This window comes from Pleuronectes platessa, chromosome 4 (genome assembly GCF_947347685.1).
Source record: "Pleuronectes platessa chromosome 4, fPlePla1.1, whole genome shotgun sequence".
NCBI lineage: Eukaryota > Metazoa > Chordata > Actinopteri > Pleuronectiformes > Pleuronectidae > Pleuronectes > Pleuronectes platessa.
The window spans coordinates 26,805,682-26,820,427 of record NC_070629.1 but is presented as its reverse complement, the minus strand read 5'-3'; the positions used below and the strand labels follow the sequence as shown (position 1 = coordinate 26,820,427).

The 14,746-nt window shown below is 43.9% G+C and overlaps 1 protein-coding gene across 2 annotated transcripts in view; it reads right to left on the bottom strand.

The window, feature by feature from the left end:
- col27a1b (collagen, type XXVII, alpha 1b) overlaps nt 1-14,746 on the bottom strand; it is a 61,802-nt gene that overhangs the window by 23,220 nt on the left and 23,836 nt on the right. For both annotated transcript variants that reach the window (XR_008338274.1, XM_053420180.1), the window contains exons 8-17: nt 11,840-11,884; nt 9,109-9,162; nt 7,744-7,788; nt 6,537-6,590; nt 5,037-5,081; nt 2,308-2,361; nt 1,427-1,471; nt 533-586; nt 265-309; nt 49-102 (exon numbers count right to left, since the gene is read on the bottom strand). Coding sequence is in view for 1 of the 2 variants with exons in the window: in XM_053420180.1 (XP_053276155.1) it covers nt 49-102; nt 265-309; nt 533-586; nt 1,427-1,471; nt 2,308-2,361; nt 5,037-5,081; nt 6,537-6,590; nt 7,744-7,788; nt 9,109-9,162; nt 11,840-11,884 (495 nt within the window). In the remaining variant the exon portion in view is untranslated. The remainder of the gene's footprint in view (nt 1-48; nt 103-264; nt 310-532; nt 587-1,426; nt 1,472-2,307; nt 2,362-5,036; nt 5,082-6,536; nt 6,591-7,743; nt 7,789-9,108; nt 9,163-11,839; nt 11,885-14,746) is intronic.

Sequence of the window (14,746 nt, the reverse complement as noted above, 5' to 3'; positions counted from 1 at the left end):
CCACCAAGACCTGCTCTACAACCTGAGCACACCCCGGCACACACGTACCTTGTCCCCCTGGAATCCGCTCTCCCCTTGCTCTCCTGGCAAGCCATCGTCCCCCTGGGAAAAACACAATGAAAAACACCAGAATGTTAGCAGAACATTTTTCAATCCACATGCACCACAGGAGCATTGTGTCATTTACTACACGTCTGTGCTGTGGCCTCCAGCAGTCAGTGATTTTACAAGGTTAGTGGTGTGAGAAAGACGTATGCAGATCACCTTATCACCTTTCAGTCCTGCGTCCCCCGGGTTCCCTGGAACTCCCTTGAAGGCAAAAAGAAAGAAACGAGTGTTAACATCATGTTGGCTGTGTTTGACCCGGTGTCGTCGGGCTGGGAGAGGAAGATGTGACCGGGCTGTGGAAGAGAACACAGAGTTTACAAAACTCCCCAAAATAGCAAAGCGTTTGACCCGGTGTTTATGAGCAACTCCCGCTGGTCACATCTATATCAAAACCAGAGACACACAACATGTCCACTCTGTTTACCTTGAGTCCTGGTGGTCCCGCTAAGCCCATGATGCCGAGAGGGCCCAAGTCTCCCTGTCACCAACAACAAACACACACACATACACTTGAACACTCAAATGAATAAGCAGATAAAACTAAAAACTACACAAAATACACCCTCACAGTCACAGCTGTTTGTATTAACCATAAGTAGATGCGGATGTTGTAAGATCTGATAGGAACATGTTTTCATACACACATACATTAATTAAAAGATAATATATCCATTGGCCAATGGATTTTGGAGAGAACCAACATGCATTATGGGTAAAGTGTTACATTAATGGCCTTCCAGGATTAATCCATTATCTTCAAACTACCTTTGAAAAACCTGTCTTTCATTTTCACCACTTTGTTTTCAGCAAACTATGAAGTTTAACTTATTTGATACGTTTCCTGGATGTTTACTTGATGTCTGCAGCTGATTGTACGTGACAAATCAACGAGCTACACAGCATATGGTCTAAATAGTGTTTATCGGTTTTCTGTTGATTTCATGTGGAAGTTTGGTCTGGTCTAATAATTTGGTTAAAATGATTTATTAATCTATAATACTTAAATTAGATCAATAAGGCAACTACGTAGAATTCACCACAGACTCTTTGTAAAGACGGATGACATTGATGCTCACTAAATCATCCCAATTGCCCCCTGGGGGCTGGCATCATATAGGTCATAAACCCCAGCTCCTCTATGTTAGTGGATGAGTAATGGGTCAAATTAAAAAGTCCAAAATAGTTTGAAGTTTGTTCAGCTTGGTTTAATTAGTTATGTAATGCCAGTGATAGGATGTGGAGACAACAGAGATGAGTATAAACTCTAAGTCACTAAATATAAAACTTTTAAAAGCAACGAGAAATATACGACACTCACAATGAGACCAGGGACTCCATGTGGCCCAGGAGCTCCCAGTTCACCCTGAGAGGCAGAAGAGGAGAGAGAGAGGAGAGAGAGAGAGAGATGCAGAGAAGATGCAACATGAGCGGAGGGAGATAGAGGTGGTGAACTGCATGAGGAGGAGGAGGAGGAGCGTTCACTACGTTTGTTTACTCGTTTGCTCCTGCACTGATAGCAGTGTAATGTGCCTCTCCAGTCGGTTTAGCATACTGAGTGAGCACTTGGCTCTCGACACAGAGGCTTGTTGTCCGAGCGATGCGCCCCGCGGCCACATGCTGAGTCCACATCCTCTCAGAACCACGCAACCAGCGGAGGGATGGATGACACGCGGCCCGGTGTGGCCTTCCGGTCGCCGCCTCCATTTGGTGGTGAATGAAAGGAGATGAAATTCAGCCAAATGGAACATCCCCCTCGTTCCCTCTGCTGGGAGAGGAAATGAGGCCCGGAGGAGGCTCTCGGGAGGTCAGCCAATCACAATCTAACCCCGACCCTGTCAATCCCGAGCAGTGTGGGTCAAACTACAGAAAGAGGAGAGGCGAGTGAAAGTGCTGATGCTGCCCTCGTATCAGTGAGGGTGATGATGGGTGAGTGAGTTGCTTCGTGACTCCGTGGATTTACTCCACAGTCCATCTTGTGCAGAAATAAAATGTTCCCTCAGCAGGAGAAAATCTGAGTAAAGCTCCTTCAGGTCTAACGGGACATAGACTGAAGTGAAGAAGTGCTGGAGTAGCACTTTTTTTTTTACTGTCACTTGATCTTCATAAGTGTATTCTTCATCTCTTCCTCTGAGGGTTCAGTCTGAAACCTGTGCCAAAAGGGAACAGTGGGAGCATCTGTGTCTGTATCATGTCACTTACTGGGTTCCCATCAGGCCCAGGAGGTCCCCGCTCTCCAAAGTCCCCAGGAAACCCCTGAACACACAAACAAACAGAGACAGTTGTGTAACCAGAGAGGGAACGGAATTTCTATCACGTTCATTCAGTCCAAACATCCATTGTGACGTTGAATTCATTTAGACATAGGGTTGCAAAATTCCGGGAATATCCAAAGTTGGGAACTTTCCATGGGAATAGTCGGGAATATACGGGTATTAACGGGAATTAACGGGAAATTGTGTGGGTAATTTATACTAACTGTATTTACCTTGTCATATACAGACATAAATATAAACATTTGTTTTGTCATAGGCGGATTTGAGCCCTGAGGAGACTTTGGGCACTGGACTATATTCTTCTGCATCTTTGTGTCATTCTTAACATAGGTCTTTGCATCGTATTTGCAAATGTACACAGCCTTTCCTTCTACATTGGCTGGGGTGAAATGTCTCCACACATGAGATAGTGCATGTGGCAATGGTGTGTAGAATAAGATGAGAAAAAAGCTTGTAAAAAATCACTAATGCAATGCCAGAAATATAAATAGTTGGCATCGTTGGAATCGTCTTTAAAAATATTTTACAATTGATGGATTAATGAATAGAAATAGGCTAAATGAACAGATGAACAATCCTCAATCAGCATGTTAATATATTTTCCACAGTAAAATCATCAAAACTTACCTGACTAGTCCTGCACACTACAGCAGGCCTCACTAGCTCTGCTGTAGTGTGCAGGATGCTGGGAACTATCTGCACAAGTGATGGAGAAATGCACAGTGGAAGGTTGAAATTCAACATGCAGCGCGTGCTGCATTCCATACATCTTTAAAATAGAGTTTTGAATGATGTTTTATTGCTCAGCGTTTAATTTGCGTATATATCTTTTTTCAAAATTCCCGAACTGAATATTCCCATGGAAAGTTTCCGGAAAGGTTCCGGAAATTTACCAGAAATTGTCCGCCCATTTGCAACCCTATCTAAACATCACACTATTTGTCAGGGAAGTTATCAACACCAAACACGAGGGATCGTGTTTCCAGAAACGGACGTTTTCAGAGCGAATCCCACCAAATGTGATCCTGCAGCCTTATTCCTGGTAGACAAGCAGGAAATTCCATGGCTGAGTGTTTCCGAGCGGCCGAGTCTCTGCTGGTGCACGTGCTCGGCCCTCAGCAGCCGCCAACCAAACCCCCAGGACTCGCCTAAACGGCTGAATAAAGCTGTTTGGCCCTGGAACTGCTGACTGCGTCGTTTTTTCTCTTCTTTTTTTTGCACGGTGCTCGTAATTCTATTAGAGGGGCAGAACAGGAGGCGTGATGCAGTCGTGAGGCCACACGCTCAACATGTGCTTGTCAGTTTGCCAAGGTCAACGTGCAGCCCACCGCAACATCACGGCTCGGCACTCGCCCACAGAGAGCGAGCGCCGCGGTAAGAGAAGTGATGAATAGCAGAATAAGAGAGAGAGAGAGACCGCTCCTTCTCTGTCTGCACACGAGCCGAGAGGACGGAGACCTCGAGAGACGGCAGGGACGGGATTCGTTTGTGTGGCAGCCTGCGTCTTCAGAGCATTAGGCAAATGTGGAGCAAGTAATAACGAGGTAATTGGTGCAACATGAAGCCCACAGGAAATGTGGAAAACCCTGCTTCTTTCCAAAAACGTCAATAAACGACCGGGTCTGATCAGAAACACATGCAGGTCTTTGTTCTGGTATCGACAACAACGTTCAGCGAGTTCGGCAAAACCCATTCATCATCCGGTCTGTCCAATGGAAACCCCGCCATTCTGATTAGCACAAGAAATACTAGATACTAAAGGCTACTTTTGGTTAAGTCCTTAAGAAGTTAATCATGTGCATCTCTGCTGGAACAAACTCTTCTTCTTCTCTTTCACTGCTGACTCAGGACAGAAATAAAGACTTCTCACCACAGAGGAAGAGAAAACGCTTGCTCATGGCTTGGCCATCAGCGGCATACCTTCGGACCTCAGACTGTGTCACAGACAATTACTTCATCATAATATCAAAAAGAAAAACAACCAGAACCGAACCTGGGGAAAATACCAGATTTACATAAGCGCGTTTGTGCAGTGTTCATGTTTTCCATGTAAGCCTGGAAGGACAGGGAAATTGACTTCCAGGCGCCGATGACGATAGACTTCCCTGGTCTGTGGGCAAGGCCTCCGGAGCCAAACCCACAACTGACACATCGTGTTATCATAGAAATGTGATGGAAAACTAGCAGAGTAATAAACACTGTATAACAGACAATGTTTCCTAATCACCTTCAGCCACAGAGAATGAAGCAAACAGGATTTAAATACGAGGCCAGTAACTTTTTAAAGAGGAACAGACTGAGAGTTTGAATGTAATCCGCTGACACTTGAATATTTGTGTTTCCAGAACATTCAGTTCAATGTTTAGGGTCTAGTTTTCTCCCTAAATGCCTAAAAAATCCATATAATAATCCCTATGGCATCATTGTGCCGCAGCGTGGAAGTTACCACAGCTTTTCTTTGCAGATTTACGACTGAGGCCAGGGGAGGATTCAGAGAGAACTGGAGTATCTGTCAGAGTAATGGTCAAATAATACACTTTAAAGTAGCTCTGCACCACAGAAGGAGTCCATAGATCAAGAGAAAACATCCTCACTTTCATTAGGCTGCATTAAAAAATGATGGTCTGAGAAAAGTATGTTGAGAGAAAACTTTACCGGCCTACCCATCTTGCCCTTCTTCCCCTGAACGCCGGGAATACCCTGGAAACAGAAGAGAAAACGAGAGCTGAGAAACAGGAAGAGAACACTGCTGCATGATGTCAGAACAGAAATTATAATTTGATAAGACTGAATAGCTTTACACTAGCGTTCCTGTGAAGCTACAATGCTTCTTACATAACAGGAAACACGTGTTCGGATCCCGTAACAATGGAGTAAACAACCCTCTCAGTTTCGTACCACTAACGGGGCACGAATGGAAATAGCCGACTCAGCTGTTCAGGTTCAAGTTCAAGTTCAAGCTCTCAACTATCATCGGACAAAGGTTTAGTTTTTTGACCCTAACCCTAATTACCCTAATGTTATGTAGGTTTTTCACCCCTGTCCATTAGTTCACCAAAACCGATTAATCGATTTCCATTACAGTTTGTTAGGGACTTGCCCCAATAAGGAAGAGCACATTCAACTTTGGTACAGATCATTATCATGGGCTGGATCCCAAAATATTAACTAATTTCCCCGGATATAACTCAAGGATCTTGAGGGGAAAATCTGGTTCATTAAGGGAACTGGTATTTACAAGAGTGTGCAATTTAGTGCAGCTTGATTGAAGTTCAGAGGATTATTAGTGGAGGAATGCTCTTTACTAGGTGTCATTCTAAATTGTTTATGTAAAGTTAAAGCCCAAAGTCCATGGTAAAGGGAACTCTTCCCCCCCGACAGAAAACACTGAAGCCCCTGAAAAACCTGGTCAGACGTCCTGCACTTATTTCCAGATGCTACATAACACAATACACAACATTTGCAAAATGCATACATAGCAGCTGGTCTGGCCTAGTAAAGTGAGAAAAGAGTGTCCTCTATCAGAAGGGGGGGGCCTTAAAGAGACAGGGGCTCAAACCAGGTGTTTCAGACAGAGGCTGTAAAGAGGAGCTTCAGCAGTGGACAGTATGTGGAAAAAGATGTGTTTGTAATAACACATATAAAAGTAATCAAACTAAATTTAATCTCGACTGTTCTTTGAGTAAAATGCTTCTCAAGCATTCTATCGTTTATGACGTTTTGTTTACTTAAGTGTTGGATCAACTCACCAGACTGACTGATACATAGATCATACAAATTCGCTGGTGCCAGTTGGCTGGGGTGGCTAAGAAATGAAAAACTAATTCCAAAATACTCAGGAGACTGTTTTTATCCACTACCTGAAAGTTTCATATTGACTCTGTCTGGCTTTAAGTCAAATTAAATCTACCTCGGACCATTATATCCTGCCAGCGGAGACTCGGAGATGTAGGTTGTCTGTTCTCACAGGTTTGATTCAATACAGTTCGAGGCAGCTTGCTCTACTTATTACTTATAAAAGTGATTTGGGGAAGTGTGCCTGGAGTACACAAGAAAAAGTAAAATGCAGTCTATTTCTATTTCATCAGTTTGGCCCATGGACAGTCATATAATTCAACCCTGCAGGCATTTGCTCCCAAAGCCGCTAATACTCACTCTCTCGCCATCAGGACCGGGAAGACCAAAAAGCCCAGGGTTGCCGATGTGACCCTGAAGGGATGAATAAAAGATGGAATGGAGGAGCACATAAGGCAAAGACAGATGAGAGAGAGAAGGGAGACGGACAAGAGGGCACAATGAGACAGGGAAGACATGATGGGGACGGACAGCAGATGTCAACAGCACCAACACACATGTAAATATCTGTACAAGATGATACTGTGATCTAATTACAGCACCGCAGGCTGTTTCGCTTCAGCCGAGTGGTCGTGACGAGTCAAGCCTTGAGGCAAGTGTATATGCCCATGGACTGCATGGTGCTGGCTTCCACGATGTAGTCCAAGGGCACATACCCACACATCAGGGATCTCTGAAGATCTCACTCCCGTTCCTGCTCAGCGGAAGAGGAGGGAGAGAAAAAACGTGGACAAGATGCAGAGGGGGAAATTGAAAAAACGTCATCACACGAGATCCTAACTTCTGAATGTGTCGTGTCTGCAGTCGGCAGCAGAGCGATGTAGTTTTATGATATTTGCCTAAGCCTGTAAATGACTTGAAGTCAGCCAGAGGTAATTGCTTCTCCGGTGCATTAAATATATATTAACAAAACCATCTGTCATTATCATCCTGGAGTCAACAAGAGCGGATGAGGGGTGTTTATTACATTAGCCTTTTGAATATACCAACAATGGACTAGGTAACTAACTGAGCATGCATTTCAAAGTTCTAACTAACCCACACTGGTTAGGTAACTAACTGAGCGTGTATTTCCCAGTTCTAACTAACCCACACTGGTTAGATAACTAACTGAGGGTGTATTTCCCAGTTCTAACTAACCCACACTGGTTGGATAACTAACTGAGCGTGTATTTCCCAGTTCTAACTAACCCACACTGGTTAGATAACTAACTGAGCGTGTATTTCCCAGTTCTAACTAACACATACTGGTTAAGTAAGTCACTCAACATGCATTTCCCAGTGTATTGTAAAAACGTTTATTGCTGAGCAGAGAGGAAACATGCTTCTCTCCTCTGTGGCCTTCAGGATTCCGGAGGGTGTCATTCTCCGAGTGCTTTAAAAACTTTATGTGAAATACACAATGGACACTTTCAAAGCACATTTTAGTACCACAAAACAAACGCACATCCATAAAAATGGGAATTACTAATTTGTGCTAAAGCTGCATTTTCCAGCCTCTACTTACCCTGACTCCCTGTGGCCCCATTTTTCCTACAGGCCCCGGAAAACCCTAAACACAACAGACAACAAAACATATTTCTGTGGTTACAAACAGCGACAGGGCTTCAGTCACGATGCTGCTTCACTTCTTTATGAGAGAAACACTGAGAACAAAATGTTTTGATTTGATCTGAACATCCTCACGACCTGATGAAAACCCTCGGCTTTAAAAAAAAAAATTCCAATTAGCATCTTGGCTGACATTTGCAGCGTTAATACTTCAGCGGCATTCACATCAATTTCTCAGAGACGCTGCCAGAAAAACAAACATCCTCCTGCAACTATGAAGATCAACTCTCAGCTCGGGAGAACTTCCCCCGCAGCAGGAGAGCAGCATTTTGACATGCACCTACAGCCCCGGTTGATTCACAGCATACAGATGGTAGGGGGTGCTAAAACCTAATCCAGCACACATCATTAAGTGTCTGCAGGGATCACAGCTCCGACAGAGTAAGTGCGCTGAAGCACAGAGGCGACCGCCGGGCCCCGTGCCTGAACCCGGTGTTATCATAAACATCCAGGGAGCGTGAGTGAGCGAGCGAGCTGCTGCCCAGCTGGTTTGAAACTTTAAATTTGCCTAAAGCTAAAAGGAAACAGATTTTTAAATGCAGAGGAACTCTAACGCGGCCTAGTTTTAACTTCTTCTATGCGCTATTCCTCGAAGTGCAGCGATTGGAAGGACACAGGAAGCTTATTTGTCCCTGGGGAGCTGTGGCATTAGTCACACTTTTATTACCTTTCCTTTCTCCGGGGTAGTGCTTACTATGGAAACCTTTTGACATTTTATTTCCTCACTGGACCACGGGCATCCATCGCCGAAATTCCACCACAGGTGCTTCAACAGTTTAGAGCTGTTGTCGCTCTTTCTTTTCTTTCATTCGGCCGCGACAAACTTTTTATTTGGATTTACCAAATTAGGTTTCTTTGAGGCTGAGACGCCCGTGGCTGAGACTCTTTCCAATATCTTTAAATGTGATTTTCCGGCCACAGACACGACACAAAAGGGTTCAGTGTTTCCCCTTTAATTCCCATTTCATTCATCAATCTGAAAGTAAACAAAAATTACCAGATGAAATTTGATTTATTGAAAGGTCACAATCACCTGTGTTTTTTCAAAAAACCTGAATTCTGAATTAACGATATTACCAACCTCTGTTTTTTGTTATATCCTGGTGTGTGTTTCTTTGTTTGTATGTCTCTCTCTCTCTCTCTCATGTGTGTGTTTGTGTGTGTGTGTGTGTGTGTGCGTATGTGTGTGTGTGTGTGTGTGAGTGTGTGCATGTTTATGTGGCTCTATTCGACCAGCACCGCAACACTAGATTTACTGCACCTGCCTGCCAGGATAGCCTTTGGCCCCCGGGCTTCCATCATCTCCTCGTTCACCCTGTGGAGAGAAAGATGGAACCGAAATCAGCACCGCAGGGGGGGGGGGGGGGGGGGGGGGGGGGGGGGGTGAGAGACTGAGACACGGAGAAGGAAGGAAGGAAGGACTGAGGGACGGAGGGAAGGAAGTGGTATCCTTCAGGAAATATCCTTCTTTTATCCACACATGGAGCCTGGCTGGTTGGAATGATAGTAAACAAAGGGATACGGTTCGAATCCGTAAAGTCATAAACAACACGCAGATATGGAAGAATCTAAATCTCTCGTCCTTCCTACAAAGAGCTTTTGTTTAGTCGAGTCAGTGCAGCTTGAGGAGAGAGAGACGCCACTGCGGCTGTGCCACCTGAGCTGTTCAATTAATCCTGCAGTAGGTGCTGTTACAATGTGGTCGAGCCGCAGGCTGTTAGGACGACTGCTGTGAGCACAGTCCTCAATATGTTTATCCTCATCAAAAGCACCGAGCAGCTCGTGAGTCATTTCTTCCTCGTGGTGAGAGGACGCAGCCAAATGCAGCATCCAACCGGGAGGAAGGTTTAATTCTACACGTATGGAGAGAGCCAAACTGGATTAGTTAGTTCAAGACACGCAAGAAATTACAGAATATATTTAAAGCCAACCACTGGCAACGGTTTCTGCTTTTTCAGGTTTTAGAATCCTAGTGAACGGCCACAGAGAATTAGCAGTGAAAGTGGCAGCTGCATTAGTCGGAGTAGTAATAGAAGCACATAATGACTATAGACAGTTAACGTTACTTTTATTAGGTACACCTGTGTAATCTGATGCAGTCCGATAGGTCCTTAAGTTCTGCTTCTGTTGATGTTTGTTTTTATATTTTATTTTGGTGAGGTATGGCATTTTCTTTTTACATTTTTGAAAATAATAATCTATGCTATATATATATAATAATAATGTAATAATCTTTATTTTAAAAATGCAGGCGTGTAGAGTGCTAATTTCTCTGAACAGATGAAATCTGGTGCAGATCTGGAAAATGCAGATTAATATTTTTAAGAGGTGATCTTTACTCAGTTAGTATACGCCAACAAATATTAATTTCAAATATATCAGAGAATAGATATTTTGTGTTTAATGTGTAGTTTGCAGCACGTGTACATTTGATCTCAATACAGGCCAATATATCAAAAGGGAAATTTGCCTGATCTGCTTCATATTTCTAATCGTGTGTCCAGCTTATTTACACTTATTATGCAGAACATTAGAAAAACCTCTCAACATATTGCAGTCGATTCCCCTATTCCCCCGATCAACAGTTGGTGGCAGTAACACGTTAATAAACATAGCAAGCGGCAGTAAAGGGCAGGAGAGAAAACCACTAGCCTGTGTAAACAGTTCGGTTTAATGTAAATACTCTGACTTGCTTAGGAACGAGGAGGAGTGTGGTCACCAGGTCTGCACCTCAAACCATGTGCCGCTGTCGCAAGTCCTCCAAAAGACAAAAAGCTTGATCATCTCTTTTAGAGGAGACGGGAAAAGTTTTCTGCTTTTCCTCATTGTGACTAAGCACATTCTTTTCAGAGATAGAGATAAAGAAGATTTGAATCAGGGAGGAGGGAGAGGAGGAGAAGGAATGAGCCGGAGTGTCCAAACTTTGTAGCCCAATTGAACTGCTGCCAAAAAATATCTCTCTCTCTATTTTCCCGCCAAAGACGACTAACGAGTCTTTTACTCGCTCATCAGCCATCTTTATGTTTAACGTCCCAATGTCTCTGTGTTAATATATTCTCTCCCATTTCCTCCTCTGCTTCTCTTGTGTAACTATAAATGGAAAGAGGTGCCGGAGTCTTATGGGAACCGTCGCTGCAGACTCTTACCTCCTCTGTTCAATGAATAAACATACGTTGACCTGCAGCTGACACACACACACATACACACACAGACACACACTGCAGACATCACAGACACAAACAACATGTGCAGACAGCGTGTTGGGTCTTAAAAGAAATTGGGGAAAGACCAAAGTAATTATTTTATAGTTGTTTTCCTGATCTGTTTGCTTTTAAGGAAATCCTCATGACTGTTTTTAATCCTTGTTTTAATATTCACACTCACCTTGAAACACTTGAAATGGCCATTTAGCAATCTTCCTGTTACACTTATTGCCTTTAGGGGGCGCTTCTCTTTGGAAAGGTGCAATTACTGTGTTGTTTAATATCATTGAGGATGGACGACATGATAATATATAAAAGTTAAGCCCAAACTTCTAGTTGGCCCCCTGGTGGCTGGTGGCAGTGTAGGTGCTAATCCCCCCCCCCCCCCCCCTCCTCCATGTTAGCAGATGTTTTTCGCAAAGATGGTTTCTGTCATTTTAGGTATCACACTGATGTTTGACGAAGGGTTCATTTTCCTCTAAGTTTGGTTTTAAATCGTCACATGATATAATAACGGGGTTAAAGTCATGATTGACAGCTGAGATTTGTGATTGTTCAAACGCGACTTCATGGCTACAAATGACGTCCCCGGCACAAGATGGCTGCCCCCATATCCAGGATCCAAGTTGAGACACATCATTCAAATTTGTTTACAGTTTGCTTTAATTCCTGAGTGGCCCAAAGAGGAGTTACAGAGTTTGATAGACTGTGAGAAGAGTAAGAGTATGAAGCAAGAAAAAGTCAGATCGACAGCAAAGTGAAGTGATGAATAAAAAGTCGCCTACTCACGGGTTCACCCGGGAGACCAGCAGGACCATGAGGACCTTTGTGTCCCTGTTGATAGAGAAACATTAGGTTAGACTGTAGCTCAACTAATAAGGCGACAGTGTTAACAAGGGTACTTTGGAGAAAGAGATTACGTCAGTGTTGGTCAAAGTTTATCAGATTTCTGTTGTTTATCACTTGGTACTCGAGAGCATCTCAGTTAACAGCACTGGGAATGAAATCATGCGGGCGTGGACCTGATTTTGTTTCCATAAACAAATCAATACAATAACTTCAAATTACCAGGATGGTTTAGTTTAAATCCACAGAAACGTAATAGCTGTGAAGCTAAGAACTGGCAGGTTTACTTTTTAATTTGATTTAAAATGCTTCATTACGATTCCCATTGCAGTTTTTAGTTATTGTTGCATCAAAGCTGCAACGCTACGAGTTTGAGTTTTCGCCTCCACCACTTCAGGGACAAAACTATTCAGAATTATCCATAATAATCTTGCATTAATTAAACCAATAAACCAATTAGACGATAAGTGAAACTAAAGAGGGAAACTAATCACCAGCTTCATGGCCTGTGGGTTCAAATGAGCGCGCCTGCGAGATGAATCCATCTTTTCTCATGTGAAGTCATCACAGCCACCAGCTGAGTTGGCAACACGTCACCACCCAGGACCCATACAGAGCTTTTTCAAGCCTGCAGTCCCGAGTGGGCAGGAGGCTTCAGATCTCCGTCTGTACACCAAGCAGGACTCGACTTAAAAAGCTACTTAGCTCAGTTCATACAGGTCCGATGGTTATAAAGACGAGCAAATAGAACGAAGAATATGAAGACTAAGCTGATTTCGAGCTAACATCCGCCTCTTATTCAGTTTGCTACGCTAACTTTATTTTACATGCGACAAATAAACCAGGATCAATATTTTTGGGGATTAATTTACAGGTTACTAAAAGGATACAATCTCTGAAACGTCATTCATAATGCAGTGTGATACCACACATTCTAATATAAACTTTTATATGAAAGAATAAACCATACTGGTCCCCAAAAGTAAACCGAAGCTTCTCCATCGCCCCCTGTTGGACGTTGGGAAAATTTCTTAAAAATGGTTCTATCCTATTTTTGAGTTATTTAACGCTATAAATATGAGATGTACTGCTATGATTAACTGCAGAGACCGACCCGTGATTGGTCAAGCATCAACAGGACCCGATCTCGTGACACCATCCTGATCCCGATATAAAGATATTTTTGGCTTAATTACAATATATTCTATAATTTATACGCAGACAGGAGAATTCTTAGGCTGCTGATGTTAGAATATCTTGTACCATATTCAGAAAAGTCTGTGTCTGCGTCGCTCAACACTTTACTTTAGCTTCCTGGTGCCTACAACCAATAAAATATTCAAACCTAGGACACCATGTACTTTATAGGAGAATATTCCATAGTGGACGTGTAGGATCCGGTGAATTATTAATGAGTAATGGAGCTTGACATGGCTGTTGTCTTTGGAAACTTTGGACACTTGTGGCTGCATAACTTCGGGGGGGGGGGTTGAGCTGAGTGGGACTGACACGTGTGACGCGGTAAAGTGAGATCACGCTGTCAGGCTAACATACCATGTTGTTAAAGAAGCAGATAGCGTTCCAGTGTTATCATCGTAAATCCAGAGAGTACATTAACAACATCCCACTGGAGCGTTTCAATGGACCCACAGCTGCCGACCCATCAACCGAGCTGATGATGTCATGATGGGAGAGAGCTGCTCTGTAAATCCTCAACAGGAAGCATCAGTTGATTTTGACGTTTGGTTCTCAGTCCAATAAAAAGTCCTTACAGAGAGAAAACACACTCTGAGAGGCGACTGTTTCTTTAGATTCAACATTCAAATGTTGCTCCCACACCTCCTGCGGCTTTTGGACAGAGAGTGAAACCAGATGCGGTTCCACTGGCCCTCAACAATTCTATCAAATGCCGTAATACTGTAATTCTGTCGAACTGCTGATTATTTGTCTGTTTATCTGCGGTGAGGCAGCCATGTGCTTCTACTTAGACCTGTCTGATTGGCTGTTCCCGGGGAGTAGAGGAGTCTCCTGCAGGAGCCACGACAGGACATAAGAATGTTCTGGACCTTGGAGCGAGGCTAAGACAGCTGAGGACAGTGAAGGAAAGAGGGAGAAGAAGACACTGTCCCTGAAGTGTGAGGACGAGCTCAAACAGCCTTCACAGCTCTGTCAATCCGCTGTGTGATGAAGAGATGGCACAGGATCACATTTGTTCTCCCGCTCTGTGAGGAGCAAAGTATTTTAATTGGTGTAACTCACACCAGATCGTCCCTGTGGCCAAAAGGCAAAGTGCGGCAGCCGTGGTGCCCCCCCCCCCCCCCCCCCCCATCCGACAGAATGAGTAACAGACCAAAAACTATGTTGTTCTTTCCGTGAGTTTTTACTTTTTATTGCAAAACACAAAGTTATGAAGTCTGACACATATTTCTCAGACAAATCAGACTCAGCAAATAAAGTTGAGAACAGCTGAGGGGCAGGAAGGAGAAAGCTTGAGGGCCACACAGCTCACAAAAAGCTGAGCGTGATTCCTCGGTGCCATGATCAGAGTTGGCTGCGTGAAAAGGCCCAAAGGTCCAGTGCTGGTAATACTCTCCAGTGTTTCTGCTTTTCACACACACACACACACACACACACACACACATGCATGGCTCTCTTCTTAGTTTACAGAGCAGCACTGCTGACTGACTCCCCGGCAACCTCCCCATTACATCTTTACACATTTCCCACAGTGAGCGAGGTTTTCTCTGGCAGCCGACCAGATGCGAGCTCCGAGGAAGAGGGTCCATAAAGCCGGGGCGCAGGTCGCAGCTCGAACCGGCTGCTGGGACCAAAGCAGACAAGAGAACAAAC